General features: G+C 37.8%; 1 protein-coding gene across 1 annotated transcript; it reads left to right on the top strand.

Moving 5' to 3' along the window:
• On the top strand, positions 1-27,992 carry LOC145680647 (ferritin heavy chain A-like). The gene is made up of 3 exons (XM_081751356.1): positions 1-296; positions 14,005-14,229; positions 27,368-27,992. The coding sequence occupies exons 1-3, from the start codon at positions 195-197 to the stop codon at positions 27,551-27,553; spliced, it is 513 nt and encodes a 170-aa protein (XP_081607482.1). The 5' UTR covers positions 1-194; the 3' UTR covers positions 27,554-27,992.
• Positions 27,993-27,994: the final 2 nt, after the last annotated feature.

The raw sequence follows: 27,994 nt of genomic DNA, 5'->3' as shown, positions 1-27,994 counted from the left end.
TGCATCACATGTTCGTTTTGTTGCACCACTGCGGGAGATTGCATATCATAAGCTGATGCCATGGTGGAAGTGTGACAGAAGTTGTGTTATTCTCTGAATCTTTCACTGCTGTTTTGGGTCACCAGTGAGTGAACGAACAGTAGGAAAGTTATCTTGTTACATTCTCATATTGTTATTGGAGATTTAGTATAGAGATGGAGAACCAAGTTCGTCAAAATTTTGATAAAGAATGCGAAGACGCAATTAATGAGCAGATCAATATGGAGTTATATGCAAGTTACGTATATCTATCAATGGTAAGTTATGAATACGTCTGCAGTAATGGTTTTACTGTAATTCATACGTAATTTGTTTAGGCTAAACTCCCGCTGATGTCAGCTCCTGATTACTCACACAGACCCTATTTACCATTGTATTACTAATTATTACTAGTTTTTTTAATATACCTTACCTAAAATTATTCCTGTTTCATTTCCATTCTTCACTCCCTACTGTTACAAATATTTATTATTGTCACTTTCTGTTCTCTTTCCTAGATATGTTTGGTATAGTGGTAACAGGACACAGAAGAAACGCACATCAGGGGGTTCTCATGTATACTATTACCATATTGCTTGCAGTTTTTACTCGTTGCAAACTACACAATATTCAGAAATGACTAAAATAATTAATCCTTACCTTCTCATGTTTCCAACCAGCACTACAAACCCCCTATTACAGTATTGTGTAAATAAACTGAAATACCTGACCCTGGGACATCAAACATGACAAAACGCATACGAAAGTTAGGTTGTCATCAGTGTGGATTGATTTAAATCACTTGATTTTTTAAATAAAAATCGTTGATTTATATCGAATTTCGAAATAAATTAATTTAAAGTGAAAATAATAAAATCCCATTTCCGTTATTTAGATTATGGAAGCTAACAATCATAATACAATGAGAATCAAATGTACGGTATAGTATGAAAACAAGTGTCATGCAGAGGATGATTAGGGAAAATCCCGTTTTGAACAGGTGACGGAGTGAGGTTAATTTAATTCGCATTTAATTCTAATTCCTAATCCTGTTTTTTTCTGTTCGTAACATTGACTTTGGGTTTTAAAATTAACGATTCCAACGGGGAAATCACCATCGACATTTAAGACGATAATTCTCTTTGGGCGTGTCTGTTTGTTCCCAAAAATAGGGCGTATTTAGAGGGGTCCTATCCCTTCCTTTTTGTTAATTTTATAACTAGGCGAAATTTATGTATTTCATGCCGCAAGCTAGTTCAGAGTTTTTTAAAATAGGCCCCTGCTAAATATCAGTAACTTTTGTGAAAAAAGGTGTCATTTTGATAAACGTTGCTGTACCTTTTCTTTAATGTTTAACCTTTTAAATTATATCACCTATTTTTAGGTGATAGGGTAGAATCTTAATTATTCGATTAAAAAAGTACCAATAAGGCTTTTTACTTCGTTTTCTTCAAGACTGGATGCATTTTAGAACACGTTACATATGCTTTCACGCCTTTCTGCGTTGAGACATAGTGTGTGATGACGTGATAAATTTAAAAAAGATATTTTTTGTTATGCGTATTTTTTGGCGGGTTACATTTTGCATTCAGAAGACTGAAATTTTGCCCACTCGTTCAGTGCACCTCTTAATCATTTTCAGATCTCTGCGTGAAAACAGCGGGGTCCAGAGGGGCAAAAATGTTTTAAGAAAAGGATATTTTTTAACAAAAAATAGCTTTTTTCGTGATTTTCCCGCCTCGGATGGAGACATATGAATGATACCGTTTGAAAGGCTGTTCTATTCTGAAGAAAATGGTGTACGTACTATGCCCCTAGGATAAATAGGGATGTCTCAGGAAACTGTTACCTGAGATCCTGTTTCATACGGGAATCTGGGGTATTTGGGGAATATTATTTTTCGCGGGCTTACTTTTGCACCTACAAGATTAAAATTTTGCACATTTACTCAGTGCACCGCTCAGTATTTTTCAGATTTGTTTCAGATCTCTCCCTTAAAACAGGGGAGGGATCCACATAGGTAAAAATTTAAAAAAAAAAAATATTTTAAACAGAGAATTCCTTTTTTCGTGATTTACCCACCCCAGATACATGATGGGAGACATTTGAAGGGTACCGTTCGAAAATTTGTTTTATTCTGAAGAGAATAATGTACAAATCATGATCCTAGGATAAATAGGGATGTCTGAGGAAATTTTTATATTACATCCGGGTCATTTGGGGCATTGTGGGAATGTTCTTAGCTCATTGTTAAATAGTTTCCTCACCCTTACTACCCAAGATAGAAGCTTGAAAATTTGTACACACATTTAGTACACTCCTTAGTATTTCCCAGTTGATTTTGAAAGCTGTGCGTTAACACAGGGCAATCCAGAGGGGATCCAAATTTTTTTAAAGAAGTAAAAAAAAATGTCGACTGCTCAAAATTTCTCGCTTCAGGGACATGATAGGGATAGGGAAATGTGAATGTTACCGTTTCAAAACCTGTTCTATTCTAAAGAGAGTGATGTAGGTACTATGATCCTAGGATAAATAGGGATGAAGTTGTAGCTGCTTGACTGGAACTCTATAATTTACCCTTAAAAAGAGCCATAATTTAAAAGGGTTAAGAAACATTGTTTGGGATTGATATATAGGTTCAAAATTCAACCCCAATACTTTCACTTAAATGGCATAATTCGCATTTAATTCTAATTCCTAATGCTTTTTTTTTTTTCAGTTCGCGACTTGTATTATACGAGGAGAAAGATTTGATTTAAATAAAAAAAAAAAATCAACAAAAATGATTACAAAAAAATAAAGATTTTTTTTCACCCTGGTTGTCACTCAAGAAATACTTATATTCATGATACGAACGTTTCTTAGTATGAAATGCGCTCTTAATTCTTTAGAAAGTGTTATCGCATAGAAGCTGTTGTGCACAAAACACGAATTAACCTTAAAACATACCAGTTTATGCTAGCTGATTACTAAAAGGCACAAATGCTATCTAGCGGAGTCAAGTCGAAGCGCAACAACGGGGGGGGGGGGGGAGGTAACGAGCGGGTTTGTCCGTAGGAATCAGGCACTTGTGTGACGGTGGGTATATATATAAACGAGGATAGTGAAAAAGAGGCAAGTTTTTAATATATGTATTTCGTTCAATGAATCGATTCCTAAGGATCTGACTCCTCGGAACGGTTCCTTTCACCAGAAATTATTAGAAAAGTGCTTCTAACTCATATCTATAAGCGGCTCGTGAAGGAAGTTACATCGGAAAAAATATTTTTTTCCCTTGGAATTACAAAAACCAATTACTTGATGTATTTATTCTTACATAAAACAATCAGTGCATTAGATAATTTTCTTCCAATAGTTTAAATTTCATCAATGCCACTCCCCTCACGAGCTAGCTCTGAATATTTCAATAATTATCAAGACACGAATAGCAAGATAGAAGTAGAATACAAAAATTTGAACTACACCATATACTAAACACACGAGGGGACCAAGCTCCACAACCTCCTGAACAAAAATTACACGATAACTGTTCAATATTACAACTAATATATAACAATAAATTATGTATCTTAAAATACAGCAAAAATAATGAGCGTATAAAAAAGTGAGAAGTATCTGAAATTTCAATTTGAAGAATACAACTCGCCAGCATGCATCGTGAATAGGAAATACTTTCCTCCATTAGTATAATCATCACAGAATTTCATATTCCACAGTTGAAAGGCAAAATGAAGCACCACCCCTTCCGAGCCATGTGTACAGCTAAGACTTCTCTTTAAATTATACCAAAGGTTCTCGATTTGTTTTGCGTGTATGCCCCGGTAATAGGATCGACGAAATGATGAGAGTGATTCACGGTTAAATGATTCCATTCACCACTATCTAAACAAGCATCGTTTTCCAGCAGTCAATTATAATGGTGGAATTCGCGTTCACTGTTTTGAAATAAAGTCCAATTTATTCTTTGCACTCTTCTCATTATCGGGGCTCTCACTGAGGAATATGTCGCCAGTGTGCCTACAAATACCGCCAACAATCTTCACTTGTTTCTTCAGCCTCCCCACATTGTATTTACGTCGTGAAAAAAAAAGCTTTATCTACTTCAACTATCTTATCAGCTCCACCAATAAAAGGAATACTGTGTCTTAACAGCCTCTAAACACACTTCTCGGCAGAACCTTAGTCTCACATATAGTAGCACTACTTGACGCATCAGCAAATGAACACTCGTGTCTTATATTTTCGTACTTCGTGACAGTCGACCGTTTCATTACGTATTTGTAATTTAGATTTCGTAATAAAGCCTCCATTTTTAACCGACAGTTGTTCCAGATCTAATCCACATTTCCGATTATAGCATATATAGATTACCTTCAATCACCACGTATAGTAGAGAACATATTACACTGTTTTTCTCAACCACTACACTTTCTATTGACTTGTAACAAACCCATAGTAAAACAAAATCTGTAACTGTTTAATTCGTTATTACAGACCAACGTCGATAATTTAGATAAATTTAAGTTCCTCATTTCATCTTCATTAAATAACACATCGACACCATTCGACATATCATGCCACCATACTATAAGACACACCCGTAACTACCACTTGTACGAACTGGCAGCTTAACAGCTGCCGTAATCTGCCATTCATATTCGCCCGCGCATATCAGATCACATGATGTCACGAAGCGAACGGAACAAATACGTTCCTACATCCAGAATCAGAGGAACCAGATTATCAAAATCGAAAGAACCAAATGAATGAAATGCCTATACTAAAAAGTTACCGAAAAACACTTTGTATGACATAAAAACAAATTATTGCGTGTGACAGAGTATTCTATACTTCTATATCACTTTGTCACTGCCTTCACATTGCACTTCTCTTCATGGTTTTCTTCTGAAGTACTACGTGGTAAAGAGCACACTATCCATTTCGTATTTCTATCTTGTTATACATGTAGATCCCGATATATTTTGATTACATTGTGAAATCAAGAACATTTCTTCCCTAGATTTTACAAATTTGTCCCCATAAAATGGGATAACATATCAACAGTCATCACTATTTGGTTCAGTTGTTACTTCCATCGTATTAGTTTCCGCTCTACATTTCTGTTGCAACATATATGTCCTAAGTTAGTAATACGATGAGTTAGAAATACTCCCATATTAAGTACTCTGCTTTCTGCTAGGTACTGGTACTTTTTTAGGTTTGGGTCTGAACTGTTTCTTTGACGTTTCTCAATCTCCAGCTTCCTCTTTTAATTCCCAATATTTTCTTCTCTTTTTCAAATCAAGAATCAGTTGTTCCTCTTTCTTCTTATTCTTCGTTTTCCTTCCATGTTTCCTTCTATGGCGGTATGAAGGAGACAATTTCTTCGCAAGATGTGTGTAATCTAGTTGTCCGTACACGAAGAACGCTGGTTAAAAGCGTTGTCTTTTTTCCTATCCGTTTTAAAACATCTTCGTTTGTTACACTTTTCGTTCAGTTAATCTTCCTCCAACACTACATTTCGAAGCTCTCTAAATATTTCTTTTTTAACTTCCGTAGTGTCGAAGTTTCTGAACCATACAATTCAGTACTCCATATATAGCACTTGACCAACTTCTTCCTTAGTCCAATATTAATCCTGCATTTGATCTTTTCTTGTTGATTGCTTCTTTGGCTATGGCAGTTAACCTGATCTCTTTGGTGCAGTAAGCCTCTCGTCAAAATACTTCCCCAGATATTGAAATTGTCAACCTCTTCAAGTTCTCTTTATTCTACTCTGACCCGTAAAGGGTGCGCTGTCACGGGATATTCTCATGACTGTCGGTTTTCGTGTTGATTTCCATTCCGTGTAGGGCAAGAGTTTACTTAGGGCATTTCATTCAATTGAACTGTTCAGTCAACCGATTCATATATAACCGGTTCCTCGGAACAGTTCGTGTTCGGCGCATATCTGACTTTGCCCTTGTACATATGACTATAATCCACTCAGAACAGTGCCCTTACGGCATACATGATGCCGTCATTAGTAGCTTACTGTTCTGAGTGGATTATAGTCATATGTACAAGGGCAAAGATCAGATACGCGCCGAACACGAACTGTTCCGAGCACGAAATCAAATAAATATTTTACAACTAAGGAAAAAATAATTAAAACCAAATACCTGATATTTCAATGCGATGTATACAATTCCGCAGCATGCTTCGTAAATAAAAAGTACTTTTGCCCAATGTGTACCCAGAACAAAATTTCCTCTTCCACAAATAATATCCAAACTCCAACGTCATCCCTTCTGACCCACGCGTGAATATTCATGAATAATATTCTCATACTTAATAACTCCTGACACGAACATAGAACACAGTAAAAGAATTTGACGTACTTGCAACTTAGATCCACTAATAAAGCTGCCAGTTCGCACAGACAACCGCTTCAAGAAAGAACAACACCGATGATTGTAACATACAAAGTACACTCTTAACCGATTATTTCCAACTCTGTTGGACAGCTTCTGTTCTTTCTCACAGACACTACAAATTCCTTTTAAGTTTAATATACCCACACTGAAACAAAATCTATAAGCATCAACATCATTTTCGCAAATTAAAGTCGATAACTTCTAAACATTTAAATTTCCTATAACTTCATCAAATGGAACTTCTATACGATTAGACATAACACAAAAATAACATTAATCCGAAAACGAAGAACCCGCAGAAAAAAAAAAATCGAAAACCACATTCAACTCACAGCACACCAAGATGAATGAAGCAGGCGCTCAAGAAACCACATGCACTATTGAGGACTGTCACAGAAGATGACGTCACACCATATCCATAATTGCTCGTTCAAACAATCTTAAACCTTCAACCGCATCACTTCGTACAAGGGATCAAGTTAGCGGAACAGGTTACTGAATCGAAGGATCGAAAAAATGAATGAAATAATACCTATATGAAACTCGGCAAGTCTTTTCTTTAGGCAAGGCAGCGACAATAACCGATTCATCTGAACCTGTTCCCGCAGTTACAGTTACAGTTCTCAAGAACGAAAGATAGAAAACAACGTGCCCTGCGGGGCTCTAACCCGCCTTCACTTGCTCACGCTCGCTCGGCAATACTATGTGAAGCAGGAACAGCAACGACGTTAGTGAGAAAATATCTATGTGAATAAGCAACAGTAAGGATTCAGTGACAACCTGTGAATAGTACTAACAGTGACAAGATATCACTGCCTTGCCCAAAATAAAGAGTTACCTGAAACTCTTATACCTTGTAGTTTTCTATACTAAACGCAATGTTAACTTGAGAGCCGGATCACAAGCGCATTACTACATTGTTGGCGAGCGAACCTTTACACAGGGAAGCCTTTGTGTGTGTGTGTGTGTGTTTTGGTTTGTATCGTCTGGTTGGTTCTCAATCGCCAATTGTTTTGACTGGCGCTGCTCTGGGTCTCAGCTGATATGCAGGCAGCGGTGATCTATTGTTCATTTCCTGCAGCTAAAAAAAAAAAAAAAAAAAAATGTTTCTTGGCCTATTTGTTTTTAACAATTCATGAAGACACGACAAGAGGAATAAATGTATTTTAAATTTGCACGTGATTTATTTGGAATCCTCACAATTAAAACCCGAGAGCATGAACACTATTTTGCTTATTCGTTTTCATTGATTAAGGTAAGAAAGAATAAGAAATGAAGTTATGTTCGTGTGTCTACCTGCAAAAGGTCTATCGTAAACAGAAACACACAAGCAGCTATCCTCCCACACACTAAATTAAACGCTTTAAAAAAAAAAAAAAAAAAAAAAAAAAAAAGCACCGCAACTCCTACCTTAGCAATGAGTAAAGCAGCAGCGACCCGGCAAAACGAGTGCTACGTTACGTTATTAAAATTTCTCCCGAGTCAGGGATTCAGCCAGCATTTTCAGTTTGGGGGTGTAAATAGAGTTTTGCACGATTTCTATGTATTTTTGAGCACACAAAGTTAAGCTGGGACAATTGTTTTTTGAGAATTTTGGAATGACACACCCTACAAGGAGCGGGGGGTCTGGCAGAATCACTGTCCCGGTCCCCTATTAACTACAGAGAGAATGTCAGATAACTTACGATTTACTGGAGTTCTTCAATTCCATCCATATCATCGGAATCGGAGTCACTTCCAGTTTGGATGATCACAGGTTCTATATCATCCGTCAGTCCATCCATTCTCCACAATTTTTCCTCTTCTGCGATGGCATGCGACACATAGGATTTCCACCTTTCTGCTGTTACTTTATGAAGTCCCTCTGTCAGTAAATTTTCAACATCCGACATTTTGAACGTGCTATTTTTATCGGCTACAAATCTTTTCACTTCACTCCAGACACTCTCGATAGGGTTTAACTCGCAATATCTTGGTGGCAATCGTAGAATTTTGTGCCCCGCCTCACAAGCCATTTTATCCACTTTATATTGTATATACTTATGTTTAACTTTTTCACAATGTCCAGGAGATCGCATTTCAGCATTTGCGGAGTATATGTTAGGAGTTGCCTTTCTTCAGATATCGTCTCTGCTTTCTTGGTGTCCAACCATTGTGTAATTTCCTCTTTCTTTGATTTGGAATTTGGAATCTTTTCAACGAAAACAGTGTGATATGGTGCGTTGTCCATTACAATTACACTATTTGGGCGTAGTTTTGGAAGAACAGATGCAAACCAAGCCTCGAATCTACTACTGTTCATCTCTTGATGATAATCCCCATGCCCCTTTTTCGCTCTAAATATTAATTCTGCACCAGTCACAAATCCCTCTTCACTTCCAATGTGCACAACAATCAACCTTCCTCCTCTTCCCGACGGTGGTTTAAATCCAGTTGTTAATCCTTCTAGAAACGCCTGTTTACTACTTTTTATAGTGGTGTCTGTCCAAACATAAGATACTGTATGCCCCTCGTTGATCCAAGTTTCATCCAAATAATAAATATGTATACCCTCCTCCCTGTACCGCCTAATTTCGCGAAGATATCTATGTCGCCAATTAATTATGTCTTCCCTATCGATCATGGATGATGAGTGTTTTATACGACCATATTTAAAACCAATTTCCTTCATTACGTTTCGGGTTGTAGTATTACTTAACAATAGGCAACTCTTCATCTTCAACAATAGCACGAGCAATTTTTTCTACCGTTGGTACTTCGTTTCTTTTATAAAAATCATGAATTTTCTTCCGCACACTACCCCTCCCAAAATTATCTAATTTTCTGCACTTACTTTCCCCACGATCACTTCGATTTGGCCGCTTTTTGCCCGGAGTTGTAAATTCTCCTGCGCTGTTGAACTCACGTTTCACGCGAAATATTGCTGCGGCACTAACACCAGTGAAGTACGCTGTCATATCAACAATTTCCTCAACTGTTTTGTCTGCATATTTTTCTCTCAGTCGAGCATACACATTGATGACAATTTGCTTTGCTTGACTTTGAAGAGGTTTCCCTTTCTCGTGTTTGCGATAATACCGAGAAGGTGATTCGGATTCATTCATATTTTCAATTTCGCGCTGAACACTCTCCATTGTTTCAGTTTCACAACACCCACATACTCACACTAACGCACGAGTGCAGACGATATTTAGCAGAGTAGAGTTACCATCTGCACAACAATTGCAGACATTACACGTGACTCCCATTCTTTGCTTTGTTTCATTTAGCAGCAGACAAAAAAGTTTCTTACGGGTAGTTACTCTACTTAATTTATATATAAAAATATTAAACTATTTCCTATCCACTGCGAACGATTTCCAACATTGATCAATCAACTAATTGTAGTGGTCTTCTGTTTTTGATATAAGATTTTTCAAGTTTATAATTTTGCAACACTTACAAGAGACTCGCACCTTAGATGCCGCCTTTTCACTCCTTTCTTTCCTTCTCTCTTTCCAGTTCTGAATCGTGACGTCATTTTCATAACCCGTTACTAATGAATCTAGTATCTTTTATTTTAAATATTGTTCCTGTATTGGCATTTTTATAAATTTACATTCAATTAGCTCTTTGAATTAATCTCCTAAGTAATGTTTTTCGTGTGTAAGGTTAAGAACTATGTAACGTGCGCGGAGTGGCTCGAATTGAAGCTGCGTATCTCGGCTATCAGGATAAGGTCGCGTTTAGTATAGTTCCATCTTCTGTGGTGCTTCTTCGGGTTCTAGCTATAATAACCGTATCATTTGCATACCTGATCATGTTAATGATCACCCTCCAATCTTGAAATCTTCAATTACCATTAATGCTTCCTTCATTAAACATTCACTGTAAATGTTGAATAATTGCGGCGACGTACTACATCCTTTTCTGTCTCCCCTTCCAATCTCTACACTGTTGGATTTCTCCTTCATTCAAGCTCAACTTTATTCTTTATCCTATATACAGGTTGCGAATGAGTCGTCGGTCTCTCCACTTGACACCGATTTCTTTAAGTATTTTCAGAAGTTTGGTCCAATTGACCTTTCGAAAGTTTTTTGCCAGTCGATGAAGCACAAACACAACTTGTCCTTTACATCAGGAACTCGTTCTTATGTAATTCTCAACTCAATAGCATCACTGGTGCTTTTTCCTTTCCTTTCCGTAATACTTAATCTTCTTCCAACATCTCTTCTATTGTACTCTCCAATCGCCTGTTCAGTATGCGCACAATAATCTTTCCAGTGTAGGAAATAAGGATGGTTTTACTTAATATCGCATCAATACGGAAACTTCTTTTAATTCCTAGATAATAATTCTATACTGAATTCATTTATAACTTTCTTGGGGTTAAGAGCCGGAGAATAGGTCTCGATATGTGGAAAATACATGAAATTTTTCAAGAAAGAAAAGGTGATTTGATTATTTTTCATGAAATTCATGCTAACAGAGGTGTAATGTGTGTTTTCAAGTGTTCGAAGCTTCGTGTTGTGGGCACTATTTTGAGTGTAAACATGCTAACGTCAGACATGGTGTAATGAGGAACTGAATATATATTCTGCCAAAGATCCACTTTTACTGCCTTAGAAATTGTTTCTTAACGGAGGAGTAATTGGTGCAGATTCACTTTAGGAGGGCTAAGTATAAGTACAGCGTGTGGATATACAGCATAAAAATTACAGTGTATAAAATTCTAAGTTGCGCTAGGTGGACACTAAAAAGCGCAAATATTCTAACAGTCAAGGGAGAAGCGCAGCAGGACTACGCCCGTAAGGAGCAGGCGCATGAAGAAGGATAGTGGAAAAACACTTAATATGACAAACACGCCTTGCGTATGGAGGAGGAGGATTTTCTTGGTTCCTTCAGGAATAATCAAATGATGGCTTTTTTGACATCAGAATATTGTTTTACTTCAGCCACAACATGCTACACTCAATAAATAAATCTTAACCACATTTGTTTAAATTAAAACTCTGGTATCATTTCCTTCCGTTGTACTTTTGTATTTTCCCCTCCATTATTGCAACATACACGTCCTAAGTTAGTTACTAAGACAGTGGGTTTGAAACAGACATTACACTCTATTGGCTGTTTTCGTAATATCGCATTCATAAAGTCCACAATTTAAGTTCGACTTTCTTAATTCACCCTCTAGTGATGACGTGTACTATTTTTTCCGTAGTCATGCTGATATACGCATTGTCTGATTCTCTTCACTTCTGAAGTTTATTTATGGCAGTTAACCATTTGTTTATGTTAATAGACAAATATTTTTAAATAGCAGACATTTTCCAAGAAAGGTTCGGCTTTATATGGAGAAGAGTGAAAGTAGAGTTAAACTAGGTTCCACCGACAGGGAAAAGTCAAGAGATACACCTTACTCGTAAAAAGTCCTGGAAAAGTTAGGGAATTTTAAGTACAGATTTTTTACTTCTCAGGGCCCATTTTTTTCACTTACCTGGCTATTTGGTAGGGGATATTTTATAAAATTAGTTTGTTTATTTTCCAAACTTCTCTACTTACAAACACATTATATACATGTAGACACATCCATTGGATGAGAAACCTTCTTGCTTGGGAAAAATATAGTTGCTTTTTTCCTTCTTCTTCTTTTTTTTAATCGTGACCTGGAAAAGTCAGGGAATTCGTGCTCCTCAAATAAGTGATAAATGTGTGAACCAACCTATTATTTTTGGATCTTATTTTGCCAAAATGAATAGTTACGTGCAGAATTTGATTTTAGAGGTGACCCTTCGATTGTTTCTCTTCAAATAAAGTGCAGAGCAAGAGTATAGTTTTCAGCATCTAAGAAAATTCTTTGGTGAAATATATTCAGAAAAAGACTTTGTTCTAGAGAACATGTGTATAGGCGATCGATAGTGGACGTGTTAACACTATCTTGAAAAAATTCAGCACGGCGACGAGCACTCTTCCAGAATAAATTTCAACCTGTTCTTACTTCCGGTTATCGATCATCGTATGTTCTTCGCTCCATTAGTCTCCACAGACATAATGAATATCTACGATGGTCATTGCAAAAGTCATGGCAACTATTTTTTTTTCTAAGAAAATGGTAACGAATAAAAAAACTTCTGAAGTGTACAAGTGGAAGGTTAGTTCATAGCACGAGGAAAAAGACGAAAAAATTTTGCCGTTTCAAACGTCAGTTGGAACACTATACAATAGTACAGGGCAGAAACATGTACCTGTGACATCTTCGAGTCCCTCGAAGTAGTCTTCCAAAGAATCCATCACACATTGCCAACGCTGTGGAAGACGCTGAATACCCGTGGCTTCACCATGAGCGAATCTTTGGATCTCACTCGTCACTGCTGTGGCAATGTCTTCACGTGTTCGAAAGCGTTTCCACGAAATGGCTTATTTTGTTTCTTATGAGGTCATAATCGCAAGGTGGTAAGTCTGGCGAATATGGTCGATGCTCCAGTACTTTTCATCCATCCATCCACATCGCACGAGTAGGCTCCGCACACACGTGCTGACGTATAGGCTGCCACGTTGTTATGAAGAATTAATGCATCGTGCAAACGTTCAGGGTATTTCTCCCGAATAGCCCGTTGCAGGAAGGTGCGACAGTAGTTCGTCCATGTGGGACGAAATGGCACAGAATTACTCCTCTAATGTCATAGGCTATGATGACTAGTAACTTGACAGGAGAGGGATTGCCACGAAATTTCTGTCTGCGTGGTGGCGCCATTCCGCGGACTGGCGTTTCAGTTCTGGCTCATAGGCCCTGGCCGAAAATTCATCTATGGCGACATTCTCGCAAGCATATTGTCTGCCGCCTCCTCGTAACGCGCTAGATGCACACAAGTTTCGTAACATGTCCACTTTTCCACTTCACTTAGTGCATGAAGCACTGATTTTGCAGCAACTTGACGCATGTGTACCTCGTCACGTAAAATCCAGGAGATTGTTCTCTTCTCAATACTAGTATGGCACTGTAATTCCTGACTTGTTCTCCATGCATTGGGCGATCAGGGTACGAGCACAGTCCGTCCGTACACTGACAGGCCGCCCCGATCAGTGCATGTCGGCCGTTGCGGCTCTGCCAGGCCCGTGGCACACTTGTGTCCGAAAGTGAAATATTTTGGTGACATTTGCGTTAACTTCACTGACTACTATGAAAAAATATTCAAAAGATATTTATAACTAAAGAAGCTAATGTGACGTAAGATTTACTTGGTTTTTTGTTATTAACCTACTAGCATTTTAAACATCAACACTTTCTTTTTTAAATAACACACACTATATTTTATAAATCCCTGCTTGCACCTTTTTTGAAATATTGTTTCTATGTATGTATGTATATTTTTTCAAATATGTACATTAAGCACAAAATCATCCACGTACTTTTCAATTGTACCATCTTCCAATTTTTTTTCATTTTGTTCTTTGTTGAAGGTTTTTTTTTTTTTTTTTTTTTTCTTCGAAATATCACGGTAGTGTGAGATTGATGTCTGACTTAAGTGATTTGTATTTGCATGAATAGTATTCCAGAGAGTATAAAGTTATTTCACTCTTGCTGTTTCAGGCATATTATTTCGATCGTGATGACATAGCATTACACGGCTTTCACAAATATTTCAAGGAGGCCTCTGATGAAGAGCGGGAGCATGCTCAGAAATTGATGGCATACCAGAACAAGAGAGGTGGCAGGATTTTATTGAAGCAAGTCGCTGCTCCGGATCGAGATGAATGGGGTAGTGCAGAGGAAGCCATGCAAGCGGCTCTAGATTTGGAGAAAACTGTAAACGCAGTAAGTCTCACATATAGAAAATGTTTTGTATTTTTTTGTATTGGAAGAAGTTTTCGCGATTTTTTTATCCGTAATTTCCAAATGTGATCAAGTTATAACAAATATAATGTGCTCCAAACCGAGATTAAGCTGAATCTGCGAAAACTTTGAGAAAATCGAAAGGAAAAGTTGTAATAGCATATTGTTTTTGCAAACTAAAACAGTTGTTGCTGTGGTTGTCCATACTTCCCCGTTCCATATAAAATGAGAAGAGAAAGCGCTAAAATAGAGCAGTGTATGTTCTGGTTTGCAGTTCCGAAAGGGGATTGATTCATTTTTTGAAAAACATTTTGGTTGGTTAATTTAGAATTTCACATTCCTTCAGCACCGAGGTTATATGAAACATGGATCTGCAGCTTAACGTCGGATCGGAACTGCAAGAGCTATCAACCGTATGTGAACCATAATAGACACTCCAGGAAACTTAAATTTCTATAAATGGAAAATAACCTGCCAAAGCCATTCTAAGATGTTGAGTAGAAACTATTAACGCTGTACTATTAGTATTTTAAAAAGGAGAAGAAATTAATAGAGGTAGGTCTACATGTGGATAGGGTACGCGTTAAATGAAATTTGAGATATTTTATAAAAGGAAAGTTTGAAGTTTCAATCTATGGGCGGACTTCTTCATTTCAAAAGTATTTCTTCTACGCACAGTTAATACATCACAATATATGTCAATGAACCAGAATTTGAAGTGGGCGTTTAGTCTTATCCTTATGCTCTTCTGGCAGAGTGAACCCTACGGAGCAAATTACGTAGTTGTTGCGAAGTCTAATCATGAATTATGTCGACAATATTGTCAACAATGATAAATATCCCAACGACACAGTAAAATTGCAGAGTACCGGTTTGACGTCGCAGAACTTAAAATATAAAGATGAGATTCCTTCAGATTTCCAAGCATCGTAGGAAAAATTAAAGAATATACTTCGCCCTAAGATGAAATTTGAGAGAGGTATATAGCGTTTGTAGGATAGTGAACACTTAATATAAATAAACCGTGAAGAGGTTCAAAATGTTTACAATTGTTACATTTTGATGAGTCATTGCGAGTGCGTGAATTCCCAACGCATTGTTTATATTAATTACTCTGTGTTCCTAATGTCTTCAGGTTGCTCTCTGCTTTTGAAATAAACAGAATTTAAGATGACGTGTCAAGTTAATTGATTGATTTGGTGCTTAACGTCCCGTTCAGCATTGAAGCAATATGAGACATGGACAACAGTTAGCATGGGATCTGAACCACATTCGGTTCCATCGGGAATCGAACCTGCACAGGATGCGCGGACGCTAAACATAAGCCACAAATGAGTTTTCATGGTAGCTATACTAGCTGAAATGATCGTTTTTTGCACGGTGATGTTTATGCTAAGTGTTTGAACCCCTTCTCCCCTTACAAGGGAAGAGAGGGAGATTATATATCGAAGTGGAAGACGGTTTATACACCAATCGAAAGCACTAAGGAAACCTTTAAGAAACTGTAATAACTTTTTTCCGAATGTATATACTGTGCGAGTTATGAATATACAAGGTGTTCAGAAAGTCTGCTGCCACTCCTAGAAATCGCAAACGGTGAGACAGATGCCAAAACAGGAAAACACGTGTTGAATCATTTTAAACGTACAACGTATCAAAGCAAACATTATTGCCCCAGGGTCAGCCACAGGGTCCCAGGCCGGATCCAACTCAAAAATTTCAAATAGTAAGAGGGTCAAGTAAGCATATCATTGGAAAGCTGTTGGGAAAGGAAAGAAGACGGAACGAGTCTCGACTGTCTACAATTAACCTGAACAAAATGGCGGCCGGTCAAAATGTCAACTAAAACGTCATTGTAAAGTCTATCCCAGAAATCTGAAGCGGTGAGACAGATGTCAAAACAGGAAAACATGTGTTTCATCGTTGGAAAAGTAGAATAATTTAAAGTGAAAATATTAGTCCCACGGTCCCTCGCAGGGTCCCAGACGGGGTCCTACTCAAAATTTTCAAATGACAAGTCGGATCAAATAGCATATCGTTTGAAAGCTGTTAAATGAAAACAGATGGAACAAGTCTCTACGCTCTATGATAACACTGGACAAAGATCTTGCGTTTTAGTTCTTTGTGTAGTCGGATTTTAGTATGTTTTCACTTTAATTCTTGTACTCAACGGAAATAAAGGAACAGTGTATGAAGAAATGATCACCACCTCCAAGGAACTGAGGGGAACTTTTGAACCACTCGTCTGGCCATCAATGACAAAACCAAAAAATCTATTCCTCGACGCTTCACCTAGTGGTATCATGACACAATCTGGTTATGACAAATTTGTCACAGATCAAGTCGCGAAAGCCGCTTCACCGATAGAAGAGAACTTGTTTTGCTCGACCATTGGGGAGCATTCACTTATTATGTGAGAATTGCAAACAATCTACCTCAAGATATTTCACTGCATGTAGAAAACATTCCGAAGAATTGCATGAGGTTTTGTCAACCACTTGATGTCTAGGGTTTCGGAACTTGGAAAAATTACCTAAAAAAGTTAAAACTTTGTGAAACTCGAGCACGGTTATTACAAAGTTTTTCAGAGATATCACCGTTTAGTGGTGACGTTCATTTTGCATAATCAAATGAACTCACCAAGGTACATTGGAATGTACTATATTTTATAAAACCTGGATTGAAAACTGATGTACATCATTTCTAGTCTCCGAGCGCATTCGTTTTCCATTTTGTAATCAACATTTGTTGTTACTGTGAGACACTTGCACGTATTCGCTGTTCCTGGTGCAAGAAACTTTTTTGTTTGAATCATTTTATACTTGATAATCCAGACAACGAACTTAAGTACCATTATTGTAAATAATATGTCAAGTAGTCAGTTCTATACTCAAAGATGTTAAATGTCTTTTCTTTTCTTTTATTCATTTATTTCGCCATTACTGGTCCCAAAGAGCAGAATCTAACAGTAGGGATCCTTCCTTTCTTTCCGTACAAGAATTAAAAGTGAAAACATACTAAAACCCGACTACGGAAAGAAAAACTAAAACGCGTGATATTTGGACAGTGTTATCGTAGAGCGTCGAGACTTGTTCATCTGCTTTCATTTAACAGCTTTCAAACAATATGCTACTTGACCCTCTTACCAATTGAAAATTTTGAGATGGACCCCGCCTAGGACAACAATTTTTGCTTTGATACGTGTACGTTTAAAATGATCGAACACGTGTTTTCGTGTTTTGGCATCTGTCTCATCGTTTGCGATTTCTAGGGGTGGCAACAGACTTTCTGGACATCCTGTATATTCATATAACTCGCACAGCATATGCATTCGGGAAAATTTTATTACTGCTTCTTAATAGGCTTCCTTGGTGCTTTAGATTAGTGTATAAATCATCTTCCACCTCGATATATATAATCTCGATATATCGACATAAATTCTGATCCGAAACAGTGTGATAACCAGAAATTTGGGCAATCGTGACCCGGTGACCTCTAGCAGGTCATCTGTGACCCTTGAGGAAAAAGCTCCCTTTTCAACAGCTTATAGTACACAATTAATTCATCATGTGGTTCGGATTCCACGTTAATCAGTAGGTCCACGTCTCATATAGCCTCGCTGCTGAACGGGACGCTAAACTAAAATCAACTCAACTCAACTCAACAATTAATTCAGTTGAAGATAATGTTAAAAACCATATGTATAAAGGATCTACCGAACATCCTTTTTAGCAAAGCGTAGAGGACAGCAATATCAGAGGTCAGAGGTCACGTAGTTAAAATGTCATATTTGATGGTTAACAAGTAAGAAACTGTGACATTGAAAATAATGATTTGAGGTGCCATAGAACATGCATAAAGGCCCTTCCTAAGGAGTGTGTATGGGCATAGGGAAAAGATCAACAATGTCCTTAAAGGTCACGTAATTAAAATTTCTGTTTGATGTGTTAGCAAGTATGAAACTGCTACGTTTGAAGTATGATTTAAACTACCATAGAACACATGCATAAAGGTACTTCGAATTGATGTGTAGGGGCATAGGATAAAGGTCAACAATGTCATAACAGGTCAAAGGTCACGCAGTTAAAATTCCATGTTTGATGTGTTGACAAGTATGAAACTGTGACGTTAGAAAAAATAATTTGAGCTCTCGTAGAACACATGCCCGAAAAGTCCTTTCAAGGGGTCTGTATGGTCATAGAAAAATGTCAACAGTGTCATACAAGTTCAAAGATCACGCAGTCAAAGATCATAGGTGATGTGTTAGCAAGTATGAAAGTGTGACGTTTGAAAAATGATTTGAGCTACCATAGAACACATGCATAAAGGTCCTTCGAATTGGTGTGTATGGGCATAGGATAAAGTCAACAATGCCATATAAGGTCAAGGGTCACGAAATAATAAGTTCATATATTGGCAATGTTTGAAAACTAATTTAGTTGGCATGGCATTTAAAACTAAGAATGTTTATTTGGAAAATAGGAAACTGTGACCTTGTGACCTTTAGCAGTTCACCTGTGACCTTTGTGTGATTTGTTCCGCTTTCAACATCTTATAGTGCAACATTAATCCAATCACAAATGCCACTAAAAACATGCGGTTAATAATTATTGAAGGTTTCGTTTCAACCAAAAATGAAAATTTGGATTCCTAAGGGGTCAAAGATCACGAGTTCGTTGTTCGTATAATGTTTGAAAGTAAGCTCTCGGCTCATTTTTCTGGGCTTGGGGAAATCTTTTCTTTTTAAATAATAAGAATGCTTAATTTTAGGAAGTCATTATAGAATGCGCCCTATTGTGTACAGGACATTCTAGAACATAGTAGGTCCACGATTTTCTTTCGTCTCCTAGATTCTAAAAAAACATTATTTGGGTAGCATATTCCAATGAAAATATCGCATGTAAATGCAAAAGCTCAAGAGTCCTCCAAAGAGAGAAATTTCCTGAGAGCAAACTGTACTATAGATTGTTCCTTATTTCTTGTATCCATATGCATTGAAATAGCATAAAGCATTGAAAATATACTGTTTCCAAACAATGCATTGTGTTGAGACGTTTGAAAGAAGAACAAAGATGTCCCGTATTCTCATGAAAAATAAATATCGCAGCGTTAATATTGCCTTGATGCTTACCCAGAAACTTGAGAAGAAAATAAAAATAATTCCACTGGAAATAAATTGCTTCCCCATATGTAGGAAGAGACTCACTCTTATTTATACCCTTTCGCGACTGAAGCATAAAAACGGTCTGTTTGTTTTGGGCTCACGTCAAATGATCAGTCTGTTTCATTCACAAGGGTGGTTTGGTGTTACTCGAATGATGGTCTGATTGGACAGAGACAGTGGAGTGTGAAATTAAGTATAACATTAAATGAGTTAGTGAATCTTGTGTGTCTTGTGAGTGTGTAAGAAAATAAAAAATGTTGTATTTCTTATTTTTCCTGTACTCATAGGGCTACGTGTTTGGAAGTGTGTGTGTGTACTTGTGTAAGTCACAATGGATACACTAACAAAGAAACAGCGTACCGATTTGCTTGAGTGTTACGTTCTTACAAGGGAACCTTCCGAAAATGATAGTTGCAGTGAAAGATGTGACCTATGCCAATTGAAAGAGCTCTAACAGAGATGATCATTCCCAAAAAATGAGCTGCCCATGGCGATAGGTACAAGTAATATAAGGGGTTGAAGTTCGGGAAACAGCAAGGTTGGACAAGGGGGGGAAAAGTGCAAATTCCGCAAAAAAGGGGGGCACGGCAAAATAAAATGCTGACAAGTGATATATAGAAAGAGACTTGCCATAATAGGGAACAAGTGAAGGCCACAAGTGGGGTTAACAGTGTTGCCAACTGCAATGAAAAGTACATGTTTTGCAAAGAGCACTATATGAAGTGGGTGCAATATTCAGTGTCAACCTGTCATGTAGAACATAAGATATGACGTGTATAATCAGTGGTACAATCTAACAAAAGAAAATATAAAAAACAGAAGTACGAAGAATACGGAAAAGACGGAGTTGGCCATAATGCACCACGTTTGATCACGAGCTGTGCATATTAGAATGAATAAAACAAAAAAGCACCAACTATGGAGGAAACCGACGTACCTAGGTTCGAAAAGAAAAACGAGTTCCGGAGTTGGCAACACTGGCCTTGAAAATCCAGACAATTCTAATATAGTTAGGCCACTCGCTTCACAAAAAGGAAAATTCCGGCAACAGGCATTAGCTTTCGCATCATTTGTGTATGCTCGTCAACATTGTACGTGCAATTGTTCGATGAGACAATGGTCCAAACAGAAGATACATTTGCAGTGAGCACAGCGGAATACTACCAATCCGTCACATATGGTACAATAATCGCCTGTGAATGTCTCGAAACAGTACTCTAGAGGTGTCGGAACCTTTGGTGGTCTTTCTATCACATATCCACACCTGTAGAAAGCAAACATAATCAAAGGCTTGAATAAACATGCCGTAAACTGGTAATGGGTTAAGGCTTGAAGTTTCAGAAAATTCTCGCGGGACCAAATGTTAAAGTGAGTATCTGATAACACAAGCTCTATAACGTAGCGCACAAAGTTCTTGTATGGTCTAAAACCATAAACACCAAGTGGTTGTATCAGACCCGTGGAGCCAGGAGGGATCAGCTTAACTTTGAAATTCCCTCCGGATGGTACATGCTCGTAGAGCAAGTTGGTGTCTTTGTTCGCTGTCCAAGAATCAACAAGTTGCAAAACATCAGTTAGGTTTCTTTCTGCCAAACTTGGCCAAAACATGTTGGCATAAAACACGTTTAAATCACTCTTCCGCATGTTTGCGATTGTATTTGGGAAGGCATTAATATTCAGAAGAGTTGACAAAAAGTTTTTGGTCTTCTGGGGTAATGTTCTTTGCCTTCTGCCACATGCACATACATTGGTGACAAGAGAGTTCCATCATCAGAGATGACAGGCATTATCATATACGAATGTGATGAAGACGTGATGACGGAAGAAACCTAACTGATGTTGTGAAGACCACCAAAGGTTCCGATACCTCTAGGGTATTGTTTCGAGACATTCACAGGCGATTATTGTACCATATGTGACGGATTGGTAGTATTCCGCTGTGCTCACTGCAAATGTATCTTCTGTTTGGACTATTGTCTCATCGAACAATTGCACGTACAATGTTGACGAGCATGCACAAATGATGCGAAGGCTAATGCCTGTTGCCGGAATTTTCCTTTTTGTGAAGCGAGTGGCCTAACTATATTAGAATTGTCTGGATTTTCATGACCAGTGTTGCCAACTTCGGAACTCGTTTTTCTTTTCGAACCTAGGTACGTCGGTTTCCTGCATAGTTGGTGCTTTCTTGTTTTGTTCATTCTAATATGCACAGCTCGTGATCAAATGTGGCGCATTATGGCCAACTCCGTCTTTTCCGTATTTTTCGTACTTTTGTTTTTTTTTCTGTTTTCTTTTGTTAGATTGTACCACTGATTATACACGTCATATCTTATGTTCTACATGACAGGTTGACACTGAATATTGCACCCACTTCATATAGTGCTCTTTGCAAAACATGTACTTTTCATTGCAGTTGGCAACACTGTTAACCCCACTGGTGGCCTTCACTTGTTCCCTATTATGGCAAGTCTCTTTCTATACATCACTTGTCAGCATTTTATTTTGCCGTGCCCCCCTTTTTTGCGGAATTTGCACTTTTCCCCCCTTGTCCAACCTTGCTGTTTCCCGAACTTCAACCCCTTATATTACTTGAACCTATTGCCATGGGCAGCTAATTTTTTGGGAATGATCATCTCTGTTAGAGCTCTTTCAATTGGCATAGGTCACATCTTTCACTGCAACTATCATTTTCGGAAGGTTCCCTTGTTAGTACAAATCGGTTACAAAAACGTGGAGAAAGGCGCTTGCACAGTGGGCTGTGAAAATAAGCAATACGCAAATTCTTCGTCTTTATAAACAGTTTCGGAATAACTGTTTCAGCAAGGAACATCTTTCTCAGCGACAACGAAAGGCAGGACCAGTTGTAGGGATCTCTAAACGCAAAGTGGTTTCTTCTGTGCTTATTTCACCAAGAAAATCAATCCGTCGCCGGAGTGTTGCACTCAACGTTAAAAGAAGTTCGCTGAGTAGGATATTGCGTGTGCTTGAGGTTAAGGCGTACAGGATTAAGATTGTACATAAATTACAAGATGATGCTTTCGGTACCAGAATTTTATTTTGTAACTAGACGGTAGACAAATTAAATGAAAATACCATGTTTTTACTTCAAATTATAATGTCAGATGAAGCTAAGGGTTTTTGTTATAATGGAACGGTGTGTTCGTCACATGCACGGTTCTGGGGACCCGGTTCACCGGCGGAAAGAATTGAACGCTGTGCAGATCAAAGGGGTATTATGGTGTGGTTGGGACTAACATCAACTGGTGTAATAGGGCCGTTTTTCTACGAAGGAAACGTTAATCAGCTTACATACCAAAATATGTTGCAAGAATTTCTTTTCCCTGAACTTGATTGCTTAAATATTGATTCACACAATGATATGTGGTTTCAACAGGAAGGTGCTCCAGCACATCGTCCAAGGCAACATTAAAATTTAAGAGGAAGGTTTGAAAACCGTCTAATAAGTATGGGTTCTGATGTTGAGTGGCCAGCTAGAAGTCCTGATCTAACCTCATGTGACTTCTTTCTGTAAGGCTTTCTTAAGCAATAAGTTTATAAAACTCCTTCAATAATACTTGAAGAACTTCGACAATCGATACAGGGTGCCGTTGAACAGATAACTCCAGACGCTCTTGAAAAAATCTTCACAAAGACTCTCATACACAGAGTGAACTTAAGTTTAGCACATCACGGAGATCCCGTGGAATAAATTGCAAAGTACTAAATACATTTACAGTCTACAAGGACGTCAGTGTTTGTTGTACAGGTAAGACAATATTTCAAATATATATGTGCAGTAAATAGCTATTAATATATTTCAATAAGAAAAAAAAAAAAAACATTTCTATTGCAGTTTTGCAAAGCTAAGTAATTAACAAAAGGTGAGACCCATACTATGTTATATTCATTGTTTTAAACATCACATAAACATACCTACCATTGCCTGCAGGATCTGAATTACAAAATTAGGCTTCTTCACCTTATGGCAATATTGACCTTTTCATTATGCTCATGTGCGCCCCTTGGAAAGACATTTTTGCATGTGTACTATGGAACCTCAAATCCTTATTTCCAACGTCACAGCTTCATACTTGCTAACACATCAAATATGACATTTTAACTGCGTGACCTTTGACCTGTTATGACATTCTTGACCTTTTTCCAACGCTTGTACATACCAATTGAAAGGCCCTTTCTGCATGTATCTTGTGACAGCTCAAATCCTTATTTCCAACATCGCAGTTTCATACTTGCTGACACACCAAACACGAAACTTTAACTGCGTGACATTTGACCTTTTATGACATTGTTGATCTTTCTCCTATGCCCATGCACACTCCTTTGGAAGGACCTTTATGCATTTGTTCTATGGCACCTGAAATCATTATTTTCAATGTCACAGTTTCTTACTTGGTAACACATCAAATATGACATTTTAACTACGTGACCTTCTGATGATATTGCTGATCTCTTCGCTTTGCTAAAAAGGATGTTCGGTAGATCCTTTATACATATGGTTTTTAACATTATCTTTAACTGAATTAATTGTGTACTATAAGCTGTTGAAAAGGGAGCTTTTTCCTCAAGGGTCACAGATGACCTGCTAGAGGTCACCGGGTCACGATTGCCTACATTTCTCGTTATCACATTGTTTCGGATAAGAATTTATGTCGATATACAAATTTTTGCTACCGGAGATGGATATTCAAAAAATGGCATGTGAAACTACTATTTAACATTGAAATCCCATAAGGAAAAAATCGCATTTTGACCTTTCACCTTGTAACTCCGCAGACTATATCATCTGTGATCTTTTGCTATCCAACAAATCTTATGACCTTCCTCTAAATTGCCTGCAAGTTCTAGCTTTTACGAGTACTAAGGGGCTATAGCCCCTGCCCCGTTGACGCTCAGGTTTACACAGGATAAAACGGCAAATTATGGTTTAGCCCCTCCCTTTATCATATCCTGGATCCGCCACTATATATATATATATATATATATATATATATGAGAGAGAGAGAGAGAAAGAAAGAAGAAAAAGTCTCAAAAACCTAGTATACTTGGTGATAGGGGCTTATTCAAACTTGAAAGGGACCGGCTCACCAAGCAAGCCAAGTACGTACACAGAGGGAGCATTTCTTCGTGGTTTGGTGGTCAGTATCACGGAACTTTATAACGATTGTGGGATCGAATCCTGTCTGCGATTTTTTTTTTTTTTTAAGTAAAGAATTGACATTTTATTACAAAGAACGTTCTTATATCGGTATGGATGCAAGAAAATTATAAATACGTCACAGCTATGTAATATAGGAAATTAAATCGCTTAACCCAAGCATCGAAACGTTGTATTAAAGAAAACAAGTTACGGGCTACACAAATTGAGTGCAAGTAAATTAAAGCTCAAGGACTCTGTTATTTACTTAATAAAATTCCGAACAGACCTGAAAGAGGCTCTTTAATAGGTATACAATATCTTGGGAAGAAACTTCAATGATTAGTTTAACAATAAGTTTCGTCGTTCGTGGGATGGAAATCATGGGTTTGATTCTCGGAGGATACGTGTTTAGGTCCTACATCAAGCGATAGGTCCATGTGAACATCTTAACTGCTCAGTAGCTAACGCGCGAACTTTTTTTTACGTACAGAACATACTGCAATATCATAATTCAATTTCTACCCTGACTATGGGGAAAATGCAGGGAAAAAGAGCCCGATCTAAAGGGAATTCGTAAGGATCTAGGGTAGTTTATTCGGACGTAGTCTCTTGAAGGTCAATCTAGGTTTTTGTGACTGGAAGTGTACAATATAATGCCTCGAATAAAGCCGGCTTGATTGTCTGTTGTGACTTGGCAGAGTATGGGTCGGATTTTCATTTTTTTTAATTACTTTGATGTGGCAGTGATTTCTTGGATTGATTTTGATTGTTCGGGGGTCTTGTGACTGCGGAGTGTAGCTTGTTGGCGCCTACCGTATTGGATAGCGATACCCTGAAAGGGACAGCTAGGAATGCGACATATTGGACCCCCAAAGAAGCCTGACCTCTTCCATGAGCCGGTGGCCTCTTTAAAAGTACCCATCTGTCGAAGACAGAAGTGGCGTTGGCTTCTCTCGCATTGGACCTGCAGTCATTGCTCAACTTTTTGACGAGGATTGTGGCCCGCTTCGTTGGCCGTCCAGAACGACGACGAAAAAGTGGATAAGATTGATTATTTTCAAGGTATGACACAGGATCAAACCCTTGAAAAGCCAAGATATAAATTCTAATTTAGAGAAAGCGAAGGAAGGAATGATCGTGGAACATGTCCCACGATAGTTGATTATTAAAGAAGCAAAAGAAGAAACAGTTAGTACTTTGAATAAACTTTCACGTTTTATTTTACTCCGATATTTGCAACATATTGCCACTGGAACTTTTCCACCAAGAAATATTCGCAAACTTGGAAAACTCAACAACAAACCTGTTATTGTTCAAATGAATCATATTGGGCACAGTCCCAATATAAGCTGAAGCAGTTCATCAACTAAATGTTAGGAAAAGTGTAATTACTTGTTTTGACATTTAAAGCTTGTCGGAATTCAAGATCAAGGATGAATTACTGGAGCAGCATGTTGTGGACGTTAAGCGGAAACAACCCAAGAGTGGCGAGCTACAACCGACGGATTTCTGTATCATGACGTTTGGCATCCCCAATGTACCTTCCAGTCTTACAGAAGCATATTATCGCTTAAAGTTGGGACCACACATTCCTCTCCCTGTGAGGTGTTTTAGATGTCAGGAATATTCATTTGTCATGTAATGCCTCTGCCATCTTTAGCAATTGTTCTGACGCAGCACATGGTTCAACACAATGTATATCCCCGCGTAAATGTGTCAATTGTAAAGCAGCACTTCCGACTTGGTCTTATAACTGTCCAACACTCAAGGACGAAAAAGTGATCCATAAATTTACGATTACTGAAAAGATTTCCGTTGCTGAGGCCAAGCGCCGCATCAAACCGGTGCATACTTTTGCCTCCACTTTTTCATCTGCTGTGTAATCTACTCATTCGCATGGATCACAAACTGTCAATGTCAGCATTCATACATATGATCTTCCTGTTGCACCACCAGTGAATACTGAACAGGATCCACCAATATCCAAACGACTACTACTTCTGAAGAAATACCCTCCAGAAGACCGTGCTCAACGATCCTTAAAGGAACAGTACTTAAAGAGTACATAACCTGCGTCGAAACGATCTAGAAAGTCGACTACTACCGAATTAGTCCACATCGGATTGTTCAGTTAAGCTATGTGCTAAATAGCATGTTGCTTCCACCACCTCTACTGTGAAACAGAATCCTACACGTCAGCAGTCTGAGTCCTCCGGATAAGAAAGAGTAGAAACATTTATCATTCAGTTCTGCACAGAGTGATACCTCTATGACGGAAGGTATGGTGGAGGTCGACGTTGATAATTTCCTTTTTAAAGGAAAGAAGTAAAAAAAGGAAACAGTAAACCTTCAGTCGTTCTTAATTCTTTCGGCGTCGGGATTTGGCTCCTCTATCGCCGAGTTCTTCGGAACTGCACAGTTAGTCATAGGTCCAGTTCATCTTTACGATCAATTTCAGAACCAACCGTGTAGTACACTGGCGGAAATATAAATGCGTACGATCGCCTGTGTGGCTTCATCTGTACGGAGAATTGTGGTCATCAGGTGACGGAGTCCGTTAAAGAGAGTGGGATAATCATCTTTAATGGTGGTAGTCCTAGTTACCTGTTGTGTATAAAACTTTATTTACTTTTCTGGACGCTCGTTTTTTATTTTCTACCAGTGCATGTGAGAAATTCAGGAAATTGACTTTCCCAATACGTATTTTTTTTGTATTCATAAGTTTCTACTCTTTGGAATTCAAACTTCTCACTACAACATTTTTCGATGAAGTTCATATGCTTATTTTTCAATTGCAGAACCTGTTGAAAATTCACAAGATCGCCAGCGAGAAGCAAGATGCTAATTTCTGTGATTTTCTGGAATCAGAGTATTTGCAAGAGCAAGTGGATGCCATTAAGGAAATTGCAGATCATCTAACCAACATTCGAAGAGTTGGCGAAGGGCTTGGTATTTTTATGTATGACAAGGAATTGAGATCGTAAACATGCATGCAGCAAGCAAATATATTAATTCTGTTGTTTGTTTTTTTCACTTTAATACAGGATAAACGTTGATATGTCGTAATTCATCACGTTGAAATAAATGACGTCATTGGTAGATTAAATTTCGTCACCTGAGTATTTAGTAACTTCTCTGTGATTTGTGATAGTCATTCGTTTGTAAACATACAAAAACTAGTCTTAGATAATGAATCTTCTTTTTGTACGAAGTTTTGTTCTGAAAGTAGAGATTTTTTAAGTTGTTGTTGATGTGATATACTTATTTCTTTTATTGATATTAACAGTGTATGGTGGAAATACACTGAAAACATTTTGAGGCATTTCTTTGCATTTGTAAAAAATTGCATTGTATTTAGAAATTGTAAAATGTTTTTGTTACAACTTAGAAAGGAACATTACAATAAAAATTCCTACCACTTAAGT

The sequence above is a fragment of the Thermobia domestica genome, chromosome 3 (assembly GCF_964235325.1).
Source record: "Thermobia domestica chromosome 3, izTheDome1.hap1.1, whole genome shotgun sequence".
NCBI classification, from domain to species: domain Eukaryota; kingdom Metazoa; phylum Arthropoda; class Insecta; order Zygentoma; family Lepismatidae; genus Thermobia; species Thermobia domestica.
The sequence above is the reverse complement of the archived record's forward strand: the minus strand, read 5'-3'. Positions and strand labels throughout refer to the sequence as shown.